Source organism: Ambystoma mexicanum, chromosome 3p, assembly GCF_040938575.1.
Source record: "Ambystoma mexicanum isolate Mex_15411 chromosome 3p, UKY_AmexF1_1, whole genome shotgun sequence".
Lineage (NCBI taxonomy): Eukaryota > Metazoa > Chordata > Amphibia > Caudata > Ambystomatidae > Ambystoma > Ambystoma mexicanum.
The window spans coordinates 827,725,043-827,746,458 of NC_090925.1; the positions used below are offsets into that span (position 1 = coordinate 827,725,043).

General features: G+C 45.9%; 1 protein-coding gene across 1 annotated transcript in view; it reads right to left on the reverse strand.

Annotated features, from left to right (window-relative positions):
• VKORC1 (vitamin K epoxide reductase complex subunit 1) overlaps window positions 1-19,595 on the reverse strand; it is a 37,831-nt gene extending 18,236 nt beyond the window's left edge. The window contains exons 1-2 of the mRNA XM_069651901.1: window positions 19,344-19,595; window positions 18,351-18,460 (exon numbers count right to left, since the gene is read on the reverse strand). Of these exons, the coding sequence (XP_069508002.1) occupies window positions 18,351-18,460; window positions 19,344-19,513 (280 nt within the window). The 5' untranslated portion in view covers window positions 19,514-19,595. The remainder of the gene's footprint in view (window positions 1-18,350; window positions 18,461-19,343) is intronic.
• Window positions 19,596-21,416: the final 1,821 nt, after the last annotated feature.

Consider the following 21,416-nt stretch of genomic DNA (forward strand, 5'->3'; position numbering starts at 1 on the left):
TCTGTCCACCAGGTCAGATTCTAGAAATACAGCTTAGCACTACTCACTTCCTACTTGCTTCAATGTGTTCTTCCACGACTGTCATGTCTTGTTATGTACAGGCATTAAAGGTTCACTGGGTTTTTGTGCTATCCTGACTGCCTTTTATTGTGACAGGTCACTCACATTAATTTGGAATTCTTCATTTAATGAGAAATGGGACAAGGGGACATTTCAGTGGTACAGGGTTCAAGTTGCAAGCTACTAGCCAGTCGCTAAAATAAATAAACCACCTTAATTCTAGACATGCAGGCAGCACACCATTTCTTATTCGCCTAGAGTCAGTTGTTACTAGCCAGTGGCGAGGGCAAATTTTGAGCCCTGATGTAATGTTCAGATTACTTACCCGATTTTCATTTCCTCTCCCTTATTAATTGCTCAATTTCCCAGTCTCCTTGTTTACAATGACAAAATTATGCGAGTGCTGGCGGCCATCAACTTATACCCTCTGGCCTATTAACTATCCGTTAACACATTTTATTTTAGAGGTCTAGTGACGGGGTCTGCCTTTTTTATATTAAGGACAGTGACGAGGAAGGATTGTGAATAGATTAAGGAAGATCACTGGTAAGTAATGTGAACATTATATTCATAGATATCAGTCTAATGGGCTTTAAATTGTTTTACGCAATGGCGATGGTGCAAAGACCACCTCTCCTAAGGCACCCTTTATTTTGCTATTTTGTGTCATATCTAAATACTTTGTTAGGCGGTGGAAATACACAATGGTGAATAAGTGGATCGTACCAGACCTTTGATATGATATGGCATTTACAACGCGCCTATTCACAAGCAGTGGTCGAAGTGTATGAAAAGAAGTAGTGGAACTATGTTCCCTGCTGGCCTGCCCCAGCTTCCCACAAACCCCATCACCACGCACCCTCCCACACACAATACAAACCCCCAAACACATGCACCTGCTGTTTAAGGGAAGGTTCAATGCACTGCACTGAAAGTACACGTTTCAACTGTTTCCTACACTTTTATTTTAAAACAAAACCATTCCGGAACGGTTGCTTTTTAAACTAAAAGTATAGTAACAGTCAAACTTAATTTTAAAAAGTAGAGGAGCACTGCTCCCAACCACTCCCGCTCACTTCGACCACTGTGCACAAGTGTTTCAAGGCGCGACGAGGCAAGGGAGGGGAAGAAAGGGAGGACAGACAACGATCCTACTAGGCCATGTGCCATTCAGTTGGCGCAAGTGCGTGGGAAGGGGGCAGGGACAGTGCAGTACATGGGAATATAACAATAAGTAAGTAATGGCCAGCAAGTGCATGGATAAGTGCAGACATCAGGTGTCAGGCTGGTATGGGGACTGTAGGGATACAAAACAGTCCCAAGTGCGGGGGTTGCTAGCTGGGCAGTGCAGGTGTGTGACGCTGGCGGGGGAGGGACCTGGGCCCGAGATACGAGGGTGTCCAAGTTACAGCCAGTAGGTCAGCAGAGGAGAGGAGGAGAAAAGGCAGAAGCAAAGAGGAAGGTTTTGAGCTGCTTCTGGAACCGGAGATGGTTCTCCTCAAGCATAAGGGAAGGAGGGAGGGAGGAAGGGAGGGAGGTAGGCTGGCTGGCTGTTCCAGAGGGAGGCACCAGCCAAAGAAAGATCTACCACCAACTTGTTGCTTGGAGAAGCGACTGACCCTGAGGGAGTTGGAGGCAGATGAGCGGAGAGCTCGAGCAGGAAGATATTTAGGGAGAGAGAGTTGAAGGTATTGCAGCCCCAGGCCCCTGAAGGCCTTGTGGACGATGCAGAGGGTTTTGAACTTGATCCTTGCAGCCACTGGGAGCCAGTTCAGAGATTTAAGTCCTGGAGAGATGCGATCCTTGGGCTTGAGGCCAAGGACAAGTCTTGCAGTACTGTTCTGGATAAATTGCAGAGGGCGGAGTAGAAGCAGGCAGATTTAGAAAGAGGCTGTTGCAATAGTCCAGCCTAGAGAGAACCAGTGCTCTGGAGACAGTGAGCTTCTGCGGGAAGGAGAGGAAAGAGAATACCACTGATGAGGTGCAGCTGGTAGTGTGACTTCCTAGAGATGTCAGGGATGTGAGGAGAAAAGGAGGAGTGTGGAGTCGAAGAGGACCCTGAGGATTTTAGCCTTGCAGGTGGGAGCAGGAAGAGGGCCAAGTGAGGCCGGCCAGAGAGCTACAGGAAAGGAGGGAGCGGGTGTGCCGATGAGGAGAATCTCGGTCTTACTGGCATTAAGGCAGAGGTCATTGGCGGCACACCACTCCTGGATAGCAGACACAGTCAGAGATGAGGGAAGGAGAGGAGGAGGCTGAGGGTAGTCTGAAAATGAGCTGGGTGTCATCCGCATAGCGCTGAAAGTTGGGGCAGAGAGTGGCAATGCAGTAGGCAAGGAGTGCCAGGTATTGGATGAACAGCCAGGGGAGAGGTTAGACCCCTGGGGAACACCACAGGTAGAGAAAAAGATAGCGGAGAGGAAGGACTCAAGTCCTGCCTAGAAAGTTGACACCCCAGTGCGGTTTTCTAGGGACATCCCATAACTAGGAAATAGTCAGTTCTTCCCCACTACCCAAGTGGTACCATAGTTTTTAGAATAGGTCTCGTTCTTTGTCTTATGTAACTTTCAAAAACTAAAGAGGCCATATACACGGCAAAGCCCAATGCAGGGTAGGGATGTGAAATGCAGCACAATCAGTACCATCCTTGCATATCCTTCCACACAGCCAGCCATCTTTCGGGCCCAGCTTCTTTCCCTTTCCCCTCAAGTTACCCATTACCTTCTGAGGGAATCTGGCAGCTCGTGCTTTGAGTCTATGGTGTAACATAGGGCGTGCCCATCAACCCCCCCCCCTTTTTTTATAACCATGTTTATTTTAAACTGGAAGCACAGATGAAAATTATACAAGCATAGCAACATTTAGTACCTTTAGATGGGACTAAGCAGCTGTAGATGGGAACCCTGAAGCTCACTCACCCCCGACCAACGATGCCCTTCCCCGACTCGATCTTCCTCCAGGTTCGATTAGCCTGGCGCGACTGAATGGAGGGCCCCTCTGGCCAGTTGGGTCATTGCTGGAAAGTTCCGATCATAGTTTAAGAATGGAGCCCATATGTCCGTAACACTATGCAGGAGGCTTGCCTTGGCTGCTGCGACTCTCAGCGACCACAATGTCCCAAAGTTTGATCCACCAAAGAGTCATTAAAGGGCCTTCAGTAGTCTTCCAGGTGCGGGCTACTGTAATTTTCCCGGCCAGCAGGAGCTGTGTTGGAGGTTTGGCTGTTTCCCGGATCTCGGGTACACCCCTGGTGCTGGGGAGCCTAGTAGGATGGTTTCCGGCTCCATAGGGATCACCACCTGTGTAATGTCTTTTACGGCGGCGATGCACTGAGCCCAGAAGGTTTGTACGATAGGGCATGACCACCACATATGCAAATATGACCCAGGCTGACCACATTAACGCCAGCATAGGGGATCAAGGGCCTGGTTAAAGCGATGCAGGCGTAGCAGAGGTTAATACCATTGCAGAAGCAGTTTATGAGCACATTCCTCATTGGTGATGCAGAAGAATGAGGAGTGAGTCCTAGACCATATGTCCACCCACGTCTGGTCTTCGAGGGGATGCCCCAAGTCTGCCTCCCATTGTGCCATGTAGGGGGGCCTCGTGGTGAGTGCATCTCCCTGCAGTAGTTTATAGAGCATGGAGATTTTCCCCCAGTGGGGCAGGCCCATTAAGGGTAAGCTCAAGAGGGCTCGGAGTGCGTGTCGCTGCTTGACGAGTTTGAGGGTGAGTGCACAAGTGTCAAAGCTGCATATAAGAGAACCTGTCAGCTGAAAGACTACCCTTGCATTGCTCAAAAAAGCGGGGCGGGTCATTCTCAAAGAGTTGTCCCAGGGATTGAAGCCCCTCCCGCCCCCCACAATCCAATTGTTGAAATGCAGTGGATGGGATCCAGGAGAGAATGCTGAATTATGGAAAATCGGGGAGGAAGAACTCAACCCCTGTGGGATGCCCTTGTGTTTTAGCGCCCAGTCCCATGTTTTAAGGGTGTGCTTAGTGGCAGCCAGTGTCCCATTCCATGTTTGGCGCAGTGAAGACGGGATATGCGGAAGAAAGCGCAGGGGGAGGGAGAGGTGAGATTGCTCCAATTGTACCCATTTTGGGCACCCAATGGTCATGCCCCATGCTCGTACATGTGCAAATTGTGCTGCTACCTGGTATTTACGTAGGTCGGGGACCCAGAGCCCTCCCAGTCTGGCGCTGCCTGTCATGGCCTTCTGAGAGATCCTTGCCTTCCTGCCCTTCCAGATAAACCGAAGCATTTGTCTCTTTATGCGTCTAAGGTGGGGCAATGGAATGGTGGTGGGGAGGGAGGGACATATCAATCCCTTTTTAAACACAACCCAGAGGCTCCCGAAACATCCTGAGGAATATACATGATCTCCAACACTTTTTCATCAGACTGCTTACTAGACATTAAAGTCCATACCCAGTCAATGGCAGACAATATTCTGTTGCAGACCTACAAAACTCATACAAGAAAATGTAAGGGGTCTCCATAATCCTTTATCTAAATTCGATAATAGGATCAATCCTAGCCTACCCCATCCGCACTTTGTTTCCTGACATATTGGATAAAGCACTATATTGAAAAGTAGAGTTATACATACCCTGTGTCATGGTCCCTCGTTTCGACACATGCGCATGGTGCCGGTCTAGTGTTTCACCTACATTAAGTCATCCAGATGGCACTCATATTCCCAGCTCTGTTGCAGCCCTGCACATTGCAACGTCTTCGGTTGCAGGTACGCTGTGTTTCTTTCTGCCCCGTACCTTCTGAATTCTCTTCATGCCCGATTCCCTATCAGCCTGATTTCACTCTTTCAGCCTTCCTCTTCGCTTCTCTAAGTTTACTCCCTCTTCCTCGTCTCAGTTGTCCTCCTGTCAACTGCCTTCTTACGGCCCTGTGTCCTCTGCATCCCTCCTTCTGTGAGCCTCTGCAGCTTTTCCTTCTTGCAGGCTTGCATCCCCTGCAGTCCAGCATTCTTACAGATCTGCTTGGAATACTCTTGCCTCCGTTGTGCTGGCCAGGAACCTTTACCATCCTTGGAACGTGTTCGAGATTACGCCCTTCACATCACCACCAACAATGTACGTTATGTAATTTCCTGTGATGTCATTGTTATGCTAAGTATTATTTTTGAAACTTGAAAAATCCTACATCTTTTTGGTAACAGAATGTTGGCAAGTATGTTTCTGTTGCTACAAATAGTGTTAAAACAGTTTTTGACACCCTGTCTCCCAATTTACTTGATATATCAACAAATATAAAATCAGCAATATTTTGTACTAAACCACCATTGCTTTATTTACCGATATGCAGAGAAGAAAATCCCCCATCAATTATAAAAAAAACAATATAACAAATAAGTGAATGTGGTTATTTGCATAACAAAAGACATTGACAAATTCATAAAAATGAGAATGTGCAGGACGCTGCATTGAAGTTACAGATTTGTCACAATACACATAGTACCTATGTAGATACAGAACAATTCTTTCTGATTCCAATGGCCCAGCCTTGTACCAATGTTATATCATCATTAAAAAACACTGAGGATACCCTATGCAGTTACAGGAAACTCCTCTGTCCCACCAAATTAATCTCAACGAAGGCACTTATCAGGGCACATGAACTTCATTTCACAATACATCCAAGGTTTCCCCACTAGCACAACGTGGCTAACATTGCTGCAGATTGAATCTCATTAGAATACAGCTCATTGCAAGTGGAAAAGTGGTGACAAACAGGGTCAAATAATTAAAAACAACAAGCGTCTATCTGGTACCGTTGTTCATCCTGAAACTCCAATGATATTAATCTAAATACAGCAGGAATAGGTATTGTCCAATGGTTATCATAATTAAACAAATATATATATATTTATAAACAAATATATAATCAATGTGGCTTGTCAAATCGCTTCTGACAAAGTTAGTCACAACATTATAAGGCTACAACTTCTTATGCATTTTACTATTGGTCCTTTTCATGATTTCAAATAATTGGGGTAAAGAAAATTGAAACGTAATTGAAAATGTACATGGACTATATTTCTGGGGGAAGGCAATACCGTCATCCCAAAAATCACAGCCTTTCCTTCCCAATTGCTGAAACAATTAATCAAATTGTGTCTAAATATAATGACCGTCCAAAGTCTGAAATGTCAAGGGTGAGCCTAATGGAGAACTAGCCACGACCATACAAGGGCTCATATGTTAAAAGTGGCCTCTTTTTTTGTCAGGCACATCACCAATCCATTGTTGCGACAAAATGAGAAACCCTCTGAATCCTTCAAAACATTTTTTCAGTCAAAATAAATAAAGCGGATACATGTGATTATTTCGTTTGTGAAAATGTTGAATCCGAAAATTACGAATTAAAAAAAAAAAACATTAAATGAAATACTAAAATCACACACATTGCCACCGCGCCATCCCCCTTCCCTCGACCTCCCCAACCCTTAATACTACCATACTTACCTCTGGCGCCCAACTTACCCGTTCTCTTTCACTGCTACGCTCACTCTGCAACGCGAGTTCCACCTCCTTCCACCACAGCCTCCTTTATAAATTTGTTTTAATTATTTATTTTTGTACACTTTGTCCCCCGCTTTCCTTTTAACAGAAGCAGGGGACACCCCTATAGTACCCTCCTGCTCCCATTGATCGACAATATGGATTTACGTATTTTTTTTCAATGGCAAATTCCGCATTTTTGGCTATACGATTTTGTTTTATGACTTTCTTCCGATTCCAAATAAAGCAAGGTGATGAGTTGCCGTGGGCACACTCCAAACGCTATAGCTTCATGGATGATCCAAGTTTGATATAAGACTTCAGGGGTGCGACACGCAGTCTCAGTAATCCAGTGCTCGTCTGACTGCGGGGCTCATGCACTGGTGCGTAGCTACAACCTACAATTATCCAAATGGTTGCCATTTTAAGAGTTCCCACTGATTACATGGCAGATGTTCGTGGCTGTAATATAAATTAGAGTCTTCCTTTCATATACTGTGAAATAAGAAATAGCATTTAAAATTATGCGACTCCAATCCTCAGACTGGCACCCTCCAACATAAAAGGGTCATGAAGATACCAAACCATCAGCCTGGACACCATATTCAAAATGATTGTTTTATTGATCACAAGATTACTAAAATGTGATCTTATTCTTCACCATAATCTCGTACCCATATATTCCTATTCTGCATATTTATGGCATCATAAATAGATCTGTTCTCAAAGTCAGCCACACAGAGATTTGCAATGTCGTGGACAAAAGCGGTCCACTGCTGGCCACTTTTATCCGTTTGTACAGTTGATTCTTGAACAGAAAATAAATCTGCTTTGCTGACATTTATTTACTTCCTTCCTTTGATGGTCATGTGTATCGTTTAGTATGGTGCTCGTTTGTATTTAGAGTTATTTTCGAAAATGACAGTCTTGCATTTCATTATACAAATGCAGAATTTAATTTGACATAATAACTGCAATCTCCGTACAATCTCAGCATGCACATACAGTCCATTGTCCTCTCAGGATAGCTATCGGTTGCCTCTTGTGGTAAGACGTCCCATGCAGGTGAAGGAATCTGTGCAAATCATTGACTTTTGTACATCTGCTATAAGACTGTTATATTAGTAGTGGAAGTACATATTACCAATACAGTGTCCCATCATTGGTGTCCCAGATTTCATGTTGTGTTCCGCAAGTACCAAGTTTGATGGGCTTGTTGTTTGTAGCAATGACCATTGTAATCTCCATTTTGCAAAAAGGCCGCAGAAAGTAAATGGACTTCAATCCTGCACTAGCACTTGGAGATCTAATGACGTAAAGTTCATTTGCACATTGTTTTTAATGTGGCACTAGAACTTTAGAAACAGCTAGCAACGAGCGGAATAGATGTTTTTCTATTCCCGTTGCCTGTGATATTACAATATTATATGTATATTTCTTTGAGGTGTAACTTGACTGTACCAATTGTGGCACTGGCACGTTATTGTTAGCTATCGATTGATGCAACAGTGGTCTCTCCGTTGCCTACGGGTTGTGGTACAGTAGCAAGGACATAATTTCTGATTGGAATTTTTCTGAAAGTGGGGGTTTTAGAATTCGAGGAGGCATGAACATCCTTGTGATATCTGTGCAATAGGCACACCATGGCCTGATTTTAAATGATCTATTGGGTTTTGTATGGTGTTGCACTAGCACTTTACAAGCAATTTTGCACACTGGCACTTTACTTAATCTTGCATAAGCCTTACCGCCCAGGAATCAGAACCATCACGGGACACAATGGGACTAATAATACAAACAATGAGATTTTAAGAGATGATAGGTGACACCTGGGTGTTGCCGCCATTACGAGTCTGCTCTCTAAGACTCTGATTAAGCTGTTTCGGGCCGGTCTCGTATTATATGAGAGTCCCAATTTTAAATAGGTTTTGCATAAAATTGCATAAATAAAGCGCAATATGGTTTTTAATTAAAGTGCAACCACAGTGCCTGTAGTGGGCACTAGAGAACTGGTGTATGAGATTAACGTTCCAAGCACACAGTGAGAATACTAGGTCGAAATGGCCCTCCTGTTCGGAGAAAGGACCTTGGTATTGTACTAGTCCTTCCTCTATGTTCAGAGTTGCTGCGAACTAGCACTGTGTGGACACAAAGTTTTAAATGGAACGCTTGCATACTATGTTATGTTATTTGGCATTTATATAGCGCTCTATATACCATTGGTATGACCTCAAAGTGCTGGTAGGTTGAACGCCCTCGGGGATCGCAGTCCAGGTCAGTTGAGACAGAAAGGTATCATAGGGTGCTTGGGTGCACCAATTATGTGCGCAGCTGATCCAATTGCCTGATGGTAGCTGCAGCCTAGCATTAGGTGTGGTGGTATGGATATCAGTTGAATGTGTGCAGTCTGGAGGATGGACACCAAGAATGGGTTCTGGCTGTGTTAGGCCTATGTGTGCAGCTAGGCCGGTTGACATGGGATGTAGCTGCTTATTATTAGAATGACGAGGTGTTCATGGAGTAATGTTCATATGTGAGCAGCTAAGCCGAAATTAATCGAGGGGTGTAGCTGAACTCTAATTGTGTGTTGGTGTAGATTAGAGAGTAAGCATAGTGATATTGGAGGTGAGAGTTGGGTGGAGTTATGATCTAAGGAGTTCGTTACTCCGGATTTCAAGCACGCGTTTGCTTAAATAGTGACTTAAGCGTATTCAGTGGCGCCATTGCTTAGGATCTCATTGAGCATTTGTCATCGGGTTGAGTCGCCTCAGATGGTCATAGTCCGCATTACGGAAAGAGCCACGTTTTTAGAGCTTTGCGGAAGGTCATATAGTCTTGGGTGTGTCAAATATGTGGGGGGAGCGAGTTCCACAGAGTTGGGGACAAGGTTGAGAAGGCCGATCCTGACAGAGTTAGAGGTTGGAATCACTAGAAGGAGGGCATTGGCTTGATTTTAGGGTGCAAGATGGGAGGTAGAGTTTGATCTTCTCTTGTAGGTATGTTGGGCCGGTCTTGTGCACTTGTCGGTGAATGATGCATAGGGTCTTGAAGGTGGCCCTTCGTCCGAGTGGGAGCCAATGAAGGGTTTCTGAGAGCGGGTGAGATGTGGTCTCTTTGACCCAGGGCGAGGAGCAGTTTTGCGGCAGCGTTTTGTGCTCTTTCGAGTTTGTTGAGTTGGTATGCCAGGGCTCCCAGGTATAGGGAATTGGCATGGTCCAGTCTCGACATCACAATAGACATAACAACAGCAAGTCTGTTCGGGTAGGAGAGGTAGGGAAAAATCTGTCTGAGAAGTTTGAGGTAGTAGTGACAGCATTTTGCCACGTTGATCTTACGGGAGAGGGTTAGGCCTGAGTCCATAGTGCAGCCTAGCTTTTTTACTATATCGGGTGGGTGGGGGCTATGGGAGCGGATGTAGGAGAAGGGCAGTATTGCAGCACACCATGATTTCAGTTTGATCAGGGTTCAAAAGGAGGTGGTTTTTTGTCATCCATCGGTCGATTTCGCGGAGACAGGCATCAAGGTCGAGACGAGGGTTGGTGCTTGTCTTGGGGATTCTTAGGATAAATTGGGTATCATCAGCGTAGTTGTAACATGAGAGGTTGTGCGTGTGAATAATTCCAGGAAGAGTGGTCATATAAAGGTTAAACAAGAGAGCAGAAAGGCATGCACCTTGGGGTACTCCAGTGTTCACCGAGCGAGCAGTTCAGACAAAAGGGGAGAGGAGAGTTATTTGTTTCCTGTTGCTGAGGAAGGAGGCGATCCATTCGAGAGCAGTGCCATGGATTCCTAGGGAGTGAAGGCGGTCAAGGAGGATTGAGTGGTTAACCGCAATACAAATAAACAAATACAAATACAAACCGTGTCAAAGGCTGCAGAGAGATCGAGGAGAATCGGTGCTGCACAGCCTTCAGAGTCTACAGTGACCTTGAGATCATTCCAGATCGAGATCAGGGTGGTTTCTGTTCCATGTCGCGGTCTGAAGCCTGATTGTGCGAGGTTGAGAAGACCGTTGGATTCTACAGAGAAGTTGAGCTGTCCGGTGTTGGGAGATCGGCCTATAATTCTTGGGGTCAAGGGATGCCTTTTTTAGAAGTGGCTTGACACGTGCTATTTTGAAGGCTTCAGAGAAGATGGCAGAGGTGAGGGAGTCGTTTAGTATGGCTCTCGCATGTTCTGCTGCGCAGGTAGATGAGAACATTTCTTTCAGGACAGAGTCGGGGCAAGGGTCGAGGGGCAACCCAGAGGGGTTTGCTGGCTGATAGGTCAAGGAACTCGTCTCAGGAGATGGGTTTGAAGGAGTCGAAAGTAGGGAAAGTGGGCGTCGGGGCAATGGGAACAGGAGGAGGGGGAGGGGGTAGGGGGTCGGTGATGGGATGGGGCAGAGCAAGGACAGTTTGGTGTGAAGGTTTGCCATCCTGTCAAGTGCAGTGTTGTTAGAGGGTGTCGCAGAGTGATTGTGTGGGGTTGGATAGAGGTGCACCTAGGTTTAACGAATTCTGAAATAATCATGTGGATTTCTTTGCTGCGGTTGCCACAGTTGAGAATGAGTTTATTGTAATAGCCTTTTTTGGCCTTTCGGATTTGTAGTTACGGTGGTGCAGGGTGAACATGGATCTTGCGTTCAGGAGAGTTTAAGAGAGTTATTTTGCATTCCTTAGGTCAGGCGTGAACCATTTGGGGACGGTCCTTTGCGCAAGGATGCGGGGCGCGAAAGGAATTAGTGAGTCTTTAAGCCAGGAGTCGAAGGAAAACATGGTTAAGGGTCTATCATGGCGCAGCGTTGCAGGGGGATGGAGAATCAGGGCTTCAGCTAGATCGGGAAGGATATTGACTGGCAAAGTGATTGTTCCAGATGAGCGGTTTGGGACAGGATATATAAACCAGGTCATGGGAGCTGAAAATTGCATCAAGGGTTTTCCCACCTGAGTGGGTTGGACCAGTGGTGTGTTGGGAGAGGTTGAGCGCATCAAGACTGTCAACCAGAACAATAGACTAGCCTGACGATGCGATGGTTAGGGTGGAACGCGTGGCAGCTTTGTACTCTTTGTGAGCTTTTCTCATGCACTATGGGTTTGTGATTCATGTAGCAAGAATCCAATAAATAATTCCCCAATTTTGAAGTCAGTTGAGTGCCGCTCCTAGTTTTTCATTCTACAGTACGTGGAAGCAAATTCTATTTCGCTGCAACAGCGAAGGACTTTGTAAACATATACATATATACAGGGAGTGTAGCAACATTGTATACATTTAAGGAGGGACTCGCGGCTGTGGTAAGTGCGTTGGAGTGAACTAGAGGGTGGAGGATGGTGTTTAGTGGGATTATCAACACGCCCCTGGATCATTATGTAATAAATTGCCCCAGTATCAAGATAACATTTTTAAATACCACTTTCAGTGGGTGCAGGACACCGCTGGGCAGTGTTTGAGAATGGCCAGGAGAAGGAACGTTAGATGGTGACACAAAAGAGAACAGGTTTACATATTTGTTGGCGACATATAAAGGCGGCAAATTAAAGAGGAGGCACAATATTATAGGCCTATGGAAGCTCTATGAAGCGAAAAAAGGAGGAACCGCCAAAGGGGTCGGGAAATGTAGCGACACGACAGGGTCACCCACTCCACTGCCCCCTCCCTATAGGCTGTGCCCTACGCTGAAGCCTGCACCGAAGTACACAAACACACCACGGGTGTCCCTAAGTAGGGACAAAACAAAAACAGGAAAGTGAAAGCCAGAGGTTAGAGTCACTACTGCTGAGAACAGCCACCAGCAGTAATACTTGTGTATAGGCATGTTATAAATGCCATATCATAAAAAGAAGTACTTGGCAGACATAGAAAAAAGGATTAGAAACTGTGTTCAAAGCAACCGAAAGTGTGATAGAGAAGAAGGTCTGGAAAAAGGAGGATGAGCAAGGGGCAGTGGGAACACCAGGTGGCTGGATGTCTGTGAAAATAATGTTTAAGTTTGATAAAGAGACTCTGAAAGAGGAGGACAGCTCTGTAGGACAGAGGATCAGGGCCCAACAGAGGGGAGATATGGGACGAAGACTAGTAGGAAAGGGAAGAGAGAAGACGAAAGAAAGAGAAAGAGGGAGAAAAAAAGGGAGATAAATAGGGGACCAGTAGGGAATAGTCCCAGACCCTCCAAAACAGGATAGTTAGAATGCAAGTAGCTGGTGATTTGAAAGGCGGGTTGCCCCCATCCTGCAAACAAAGTTGCCCCCTTTACAGAAAGGTTGGGGAGGAGCGCAGCATGTGCCTTGGCAGAGCATGCTATTCAAACATTATGTATCAAAAATATTTATTTCAATTGATACATTTTTTACAAAGATGCATACATGATGTATACATCCCAACTCTAAATCACATTGGGGTTGCAGGAAGAACAAAATTTAAAACATTGCAGATAACCAAACTCATCTAATTTTTTGTATGGCTTTATAGCTTGCCATCCATCGCAGCAGGGGCAGGCAAATGGATATATACTCTCGAGAAAGAGACCGCAGGGTTTACCCTGGCGTGGCGACATGAAGAGTTTATTTGCAGCCATATTGGGCGAAGGGGGGGGGGGACAAAATAATGGGTTACAGGCAGGATATGATGGAGTAAAATTGAGCTGCAACATACACAACGGTTCATCCTTTAACAACTGCTGTGCACACATGTGTAAAGTATTAAGCAATATGCATCCAGGCACATAAGATATTGGTGCCATTTTGGCATACAAAATGAAACCAGACTAGAAATATATAAGAATACATACACAGAAACTGGAGATGTGGACATTAGACACGCGACAATCATGGGACGTGAACATACCAATGTTTCATTACATACTGGTCTGAGGAATCCCTTCATATGTGCATACATCCCTAGAGAAGGTGGTTGGGATTGAGGAGAAAGGATGGGCAGGAATACAGACCACCATAGTACACTTTTACAAAAAAGAGAGAAGGTTACGATAGATAATGCAATTAAGGCAGGGGCAAAATTGGTGCAAAATAAATTAGCAAAAATATCCATGGAAGGGGTTGTGCTTAACAAAATTGTCCCAGGACAGCTCGAGGTTGCCCCGCCCAACAAGGGGGTGGGGGGGGGTTACCATTGGTGGGGGGAGGTGGCCGTGCCAATGGGAGGAGTGTATCCACAGCAGGAGGGGGGGGGGTTCAGCAGCAGGGATGGCATCCACAACATGGGGTGAAGTTTTGGAAGAGTGTTCTTGGTCTTCCCAAATCGATTCCAATTCAAATTGTAAGAAGAGAATTGGGCCTAATTTCACTCATGCCATCAGTCAAATGGAAAGCACTTCTTTCTTCAGGAACAACACAACACCTGATCCAGCCGCAAGCTTCCAAATTATTAAATCTGAGATATCTAAGGGAAACAACCCAGCAGGCTCAGCGTGGGAACACTCTTGCAAAAAGCTTCTAGAAGAATCAGATGCCTCACAAGAAGAGCTTCTGACAAACCAAGACAAAAATCAAGCAGCAGCTCTGGGAAAAAGACTGGATATTCACTGGTGAAGACGCTAACAAATATAAATGCCACTATCATTTGGCGCATGAGTCTAGAGCCTATGGTCAGACGTTGGGGTACATAACAAAATTCCCAGATCCTGCGTACAGAAACCAGCTGATGACGATCAGGTTAAACCACTATGGAGATTCTGTCGGCCAGATCAAAAGGGACATTCGATCACACCTACTTGTAGGTTCTGTAATACAATCCTACTGCCGGAATCCTTACAACATTTTCTTACAACCTGTCCAGCCCTAACAGAACTGAGATTGAAGTTCTTTGGAAAGTTCATCAAGGATGCAGGGTCTTTATCTGCAGCTGAATGGTGGTCAATGGTTCTGGGAGGTGATCGTGTGGGTTTGACCATCACTGCAGTAGATTTGATAAGAGAATGCCTGGACCTGAAAGGCCTTGGATTCTAAATAATTTTTAAACAAATTGCAACTCGACTGGCCGAACGCAAAGTACCCTTTGATGATAATAAGCGAATGCTCCTTTTCATTTTTTTGTGAATATAGGATGAAGTAACTTAAAATGTATGCTAAAGGTTTTGTATTGAACTAATATGCAACAATAAAAAAAAACAGGGAATATATCCGCAACAGGGATATTACCAGCAAAGGTGGTGGGGGTATTGCCCGCAGATGGGATATTACCAACAAGGCAGAGGATACTCAGAGAGGGAGGAGGTGTGAATACGGTGGGCGGGACCCAGATTTGGAAGACCATGTTTTATGGGCAAAGGGGAAACTTTGCAAGAATGTGCCCACACGGACAACAGCAGAAGTATGGACAAGGGGGGGCCACAGGTATATGTTCAACCCATGCAGCCAGAAAGGCAACCAATCCATCCACAGGTGAAGCCCACACAAGCACAGATGCAGCCACTCCAATCACAAATGCCATCACAGCAGGCGCCCTTCACACAGGCAACGCAGCCTGTAGGGTCTGCAGTTGCCCAGACACCACAGGTGCACACAGAGCAGCAGACAACAGTACCAGAGAACGCCTAACGGGCTCAAGCACAAATACACATGCAGGGGGGACAGCACATTGCTTGCTCAGAACACAGTACCACATTACCTCCTGCCCAGCTAACAATCGCTCAATCTCTATCACCCCCTTCCAGGGCAAGCTCCTGGAGAAACTGGCCATCTCCCAGCTTAATCTCCACACTGAATCTGTTGGTTGTCGTCATGACCATCAGTCTGGCTTCAGAGCTGCCAGAAGCACAGAAACTGCTCTCCTTGACATCTGTGAAGACCTGCTCTCCAACCTTGACTCCAACACCCCTTGCGTCCTCATCCTGCTTGATCGCTCTTTTGCCTTGGACACTGTCAACCATGCCATCCTGCTCAACCGTCTCCATGATGACCTGGGTATCACTGGTCAGGCTCTGGCATGGCTGACCTCTTTCCTCTCTGACCGACCCTCCCAGGTCCAACTTGGGTCCTTCCTCTCCGCTATCTTTTTCTCTACCTGTGGTGTCCCCCAGGGGTCTAACCTCTCTCCCTGGCTGTTCAACCAATGCCTGGTACTCCTTGCCCACCGCATAGCAGCTCTCTGCCCCAACTTTCAGTGCAATGCGGATGACACCCAGCTCATTTCCAGGCTACCCTCGGCCTCCTCCTCTCCTTCCCTCATCTCTGACTGTCTGCTATCCAGGTTTGGTGTGCCGCCAATGACCTCTGCCTTAATGCCAGTAAGACTGAGATTCTCCTCATATGCACACCTGTTCCCTCCTTTCCTGTAGCTCTCTGGTCAGCCTCTCTTGGTCATCTGCCTGTTTCCACCTGCAAGGCTAAAAACCTTGGGGTCATCTTCGACTCCACACTCTCCTTCTCTCCCCACATATCTGACGTCTCTAAGAAGTCAAACTACCAGCTGCACCTGCTCAGAAGTATTCTTCCTTTCCTGTCCTCCTCCATAGCGCTGGTTCTCTCTAAGCTGGACTATTGCAACAGCCTCTTTCTAAATCTATCTGCTTCTACTCTCCACCCTCTGCAACTTATCCAGGACTGCAAGACTTGTCCTTGGCCTCAAGCCCAGGGATTGTATTTCTCCAGGACCTAAATCTCTGCACTGGCTACCAGTGGCTGCGAGGATCAAGTTCAAAACCCTCTGCATTGTCCACAAGGCCTTCTGGGGCTTTGGGCCTCAATACCTTCAACTCTCTCTTCCCAAATATCTTCCTTCTTGAGCTCTTCGCTCATCCACCTCCAACTACCTCAGGGTCAGTCGCTTCTCCAAACAACGAGTTGGTGGTAGATCTCTTTCTTCGACTGGGGCCTCCCTCTGGAACTGCCTCCGTGCCTCCCTTAAACTTAAGGAGAACCATCTCTGGTTCCGGAAGCACCTCAAAAACCTTTCTCTTTGCTTCTGCTTTTTCTCTGCCTCTCTTCTGCTGACCTTCTGGTTGTAACCGGTACTGTACTGGCTACCTGGACACCCTCCGATCGTGGGCCCTGGTCCCTTCCCCGCCAAGCGGCACACACCTGCACTGCACACCTAGCAACCCCCGCACTTGGGGACTGTTTCTGTATCCCTACAGTCCCCCTTCCAGCTCTTGACACCTGATGTCTGCACTTACCAATGCACTTGCCACATGCTGGCACTTATTGTTATTATTTATTCCCTTCTACTGCACTGTCCCTGCCCCCCTCCCATGCACTTGCACGATCTGAATGGCACCTGGCCTAGTAGGATCATTGTCTGTCATTCCTTTGTTCCTCTCCCTTGCCTCGTCGCTCCTTGAAACACATGTGTATAGGCACGTTATAAATGCCATATCATATCATTATACGGGAGTGACAGTTCTTCGAGGTAACCTGTTCTCATTCTCAGGACAAGGCCCAAATGCCCAATAGGCCTGCCCACAGGAGAAATGTGTGTGCACAATCATTTCAGTAACTGAAGACCTACAAGGGTAGCAGTGAAGACTGGACAAAAAGATTTCTCATTTTTGGTCGACACAGGGGCTACCAAATCCTGCGTGAAGGAGGGCGTTTTCCCCGGTTGGACAAAGTAATGGACACAGGGATTTTCTGGGCTGTTGTAAACGGCTCCTATCAAAGAAGATGACCACTCACAATAGGTATGCAGCAAATAGTAGTGCATCTTTTGTATTCAAAAGACACGCCCATCAACATATAATGAGCAAACTAAGTACGACAATTTCATTTCCAGAGAAGGGCATAGTATGCTCGATGCCCGGTATCTTTTATGATCGCGTTGCAGCCATTATAAAGGGATTTTCCGCACACAGTACTTTACGCAGGTCACCACGCCACCCAGAGGTATTCATTTATGGGGTACAAGTATTGTTAGGGTGGATACCCAGAATGAAAGACAAGGTATTACGACTGGCCACAGAATTTATGTTCAGACCAGCAGTACACAAATATATAGTACCAGGAACAACACTTGCAATACATTTAAAAGCAGCACTCACAAGGATTTGGACATGGTTATTTTGTATGGGACAGATGAATGAAGAGGGTACAGAGTGGCACACGGTCATCTGCACTGATCCGACATTAAGATGAAAAGACTTAACAGCTGTTCTCAGAGGACAAAGCTAAGGGGGAGGTGGTATTTCAGATGTACATCCCATGTCAGGTAGACAGAGGAGAGACTGGATGCAGATAGTGAGCACGGCACCAGCTCACGTGAGTGAGTATTTGAAAAAAGTTCCAATTTCCCCTCGCGTGGATCATCATTTGACTCTGCACGAAATGTCACTAGCAGGAAAAATGTATGTTCCTCTAACTCCAGCACTTACAACTTCGGACACAAACAGCTTAAGGTGAGCTCACAAAATACCTCAAATACATCTCACGCCAGGTGCAACCATGTATTACTGCAGCAAAATTGAGCTTTTACAGCCGTGTCTAACTTGCAGATTCAAATTGTTTGGCCTTCCATCAATCTTAGATTGGTAAACTGAGTACCCTTGATCTGGGTAATAATGCCACACAAAACATTTATTTATTGTGCATTTGTAAGGCGCTTATACATCAAGAAATCAGGTTTCAAAGTGCCCACAGGTCAAAGGGGAGGGAAAAGAAAGGCAGATTAAAATAACAATGATGTTCAAAGATAGAGGCGGTCCGACTAGGCCTTGTGAGCATGCAGAACGTGCACGTGCAGAGAGACAGAGAGAAGGACCAAGGGAAAGGAAGGGGTGGTAAGTGCTAGAGCAAGTTGTCTTTGAGCAAGTTCCCAGGGTCCCGCCAATACACTCGACATACCCAGTAATATCTGCAAACTGTAGAATAGCACACCAAAGACACTGTTGGGCTGGTTCACCAAACTCTGCCTGCCGAAGAGGTGCTCTAGCAGCCCAAAGCCACGTCCCCATCTGAGAAAGAAGAACAAAACATAAACATCTTTAGACACTGCTGGCGAATCTGACAAAGATCTGAAGGTTTGAAACGTCCGGAGTGTCAAGTTTAGCCAGACCTGCTGGAGCACTGAAGTTCTCATAACCAAGGGCAGACCTGCTATTAAACCCATTGGCCATTCGCCCAGCAAGCCAGCTGCATCAAAGATTCACGGGGGTGTCCATTGATGTTATACGGTTGACTCTGGGCACCACCCTACCCTCTGCAGCCAATGCCTGTCTCACTGGAGACCAAACAATTAAAAACACGTATTAGCATAACTAAAGGGCATGGAGATGTTCTGCAGCACCTTCCTCCTACAGTCATCAGTGTAAACAAAGGCTGGTCCCTATATGTCACATCTACATAGTTTATGTTCACATCTTGACAGATAGAGGACTGTGTGAGGTCCTTGTTGCTTAGGTATGTGATCAATGTTCAGATAACATGTTCAATCCCAGAAGGGGTCAAACAAGTCTTTTTCTGGAGGAAAACGTATGCTGGTACACGGTAAGAAGCACTATAAAAACGATTAAGTTAGGTTTAATTTTCTCATGGCATGTACACAGCCTGTGTATGCTGCATCAAAATACTTGAGATAGGACATCAATTAATTCATTAGATGGTGGCACAGCCATTTTAGCAATGTTTAGATGTATTTGTGTGGCAGCGTTTCTTAGCACAGTTGGTGGTGTATGGAATGCACTATTTTAAAAAAGGTTTAGACAGGGGTGGAGTCCCATACTGCCCGAACTCCTGGTGGCCCCACAGTCCGCCCATACATAACGCGGTTCTTTGTGCATGAGCTGAGTGGAAGGAAAAAATAATTAACGGATGAAACGGGCTTTACTAGTTTCTCACCTGGAGGTGAAGACCTTAGAGCAACTTATGGATGGGTTAATGTCACACAATGCACGGTAGCTGGCGTCGCTCTCTTTGGAGGTCTCCACATGGTAGGCATAAACAGAGAGTACTATGCCGAAAGTACAGAAGACAAGTCTAAGGCACAGATGCCACCGTGGAAACCCCATGCTGCCAGCCTGGCTGTCTGTATGACGCTGGTGGTAGGCTTTCAGACAAGTCTTATCGACAAAGAAAAAGGACTGGAATGTGTGGCCTCATGGGGGCCATCTTGGATTGGGACTTATTCAACGCGACTGATCCCTTCATTGGCTATATAACGAAGACGCTACACTCTATTCGGTGGTGACTTGGTTTCTTTAAGTGATTCATTTCAAATGCCGTGATTTCTCTGAGTTTTAGCATTACACCACACGGTTCCTGATACGCACTTTTATTACAGAGGAATGAGGTAGGCAACGTCTCCATTCCAAGATGGTAGTCCAGCCCGCGAGCTTCTGATGGGCAGGGCAGAATCTAATTGGATAGGGCTCGTAATTGATTTGTGCGCCCGGTTAAACGCGCGTGGTCCAACTGGGATTGCAGTTTGGCAACGGGGCACGCAGTGAGAGGCTGTAGGATGGAAGAGGGCGGGAAATAAAAGGAAAACAATGTTAGTGAGTGGAAATGGACAAATGGGAAAATTACGCTGACAAATAAGGCAGGCAAAACAAATTAGAAGTGTGTCAGAAAAACTTAAGAAGGGGGAAATGGCAACTAGGAAGGATTGGCAATGACAACAGTTTGGGCTTTGTGGAGCCATGGGAAAGGCACTTTTGTTTGTTTATTTATTTGATAATGCGCGCCAAGCCCTTTGGGCAGCTGGGCGCAGCAGTACAATTAGACTCGAAGCTTAGTTACAGTGCCTGACACAGGCTATTACAAACAGAAGTAAATTACAACAAATGATACAGTACATACAGGGTGATATTGGGTCAGCAATAGAAGAAGACGATCTTAGCATATGCATAGCGGGATCAGACTGAGGAGGGGAAGTTACATATCGTTGGTGTGCAGCCATTTGAGAGTGTTACTTTGAAAGCACCTCGGTAATATTACCCATATATGCCAGCATTCTGAAGCACAAAGAAGGGAGATTTCGGCGGAGAAATTAATTTCCCCATAGGAATGCATCATGGTTAGAATTATTTTAGGTGTGGAAAAAGTATCAATATTTTTAATTGAAATAATGGAAGTTTCCTGCCTAAATCGGAAGGATTGGCATGAATGCTATTAACTACCCATTGTTGGTAGCAGGTGCAAAATGATGCCAGTACCTCAGCATCTAATAGCAGTGACTGGCAAACTGTTAACTCTTTTGCACAACCCAAAACTGTTGGCTCTGCCAATGCTTATTTTAAACTGTACTTCAGTGGCTTTGCCAATGCTTGTTTTAACAGGACTTCACATGCATAGTGCTTATAAATGAAGTGATCGAAGGCAGGCCTGGTAAGACATTTGTATTACACCAGTACAACTCCAATTAAGTAATTAACTCTCAACAGACTGCGTTGAAAAAACATTGACAGGCACGTCTAGTGCAAAGTTTGATGTTAAGGTTTGAGTAAAGAGAGCTGAAAGAGTTCCCATGAGGAGGTGTGTTGGGCAGGCAGAGGCAGGAATGGCCATATGTATTAATATGGTCATGATTGAGCAACGGGTGGCCACATAACCAACTGAAACACCTACAGACTCTGTGTCCCTCCTCATATGTCAATCCTCCCTTGTGTTCTTCAATGCAATAGTTTCGGCTTATCGATGTCGCAAGAGACCCCTAATAGCCCAAACTAAAAAAAACAGAACCACAAGTCCCAGAACGCAACCGCTGGTATCTGAAAATGCAGAACTGGCTTAAAGTGTTTACTTAGCAGCCCTGCCATTTCCGACCCTGCTTGCAGCATGGTAATACATAGAATATGAGCAGTGATAACAAGTAGAGCTCGCAAGGTAATTGGACGGATAAGGCATGACCTTTTAACAGAACTTTGCAGATTGCCACATGTGGAAGCAGGGCCAGCCCTAGGATTTGCGGGG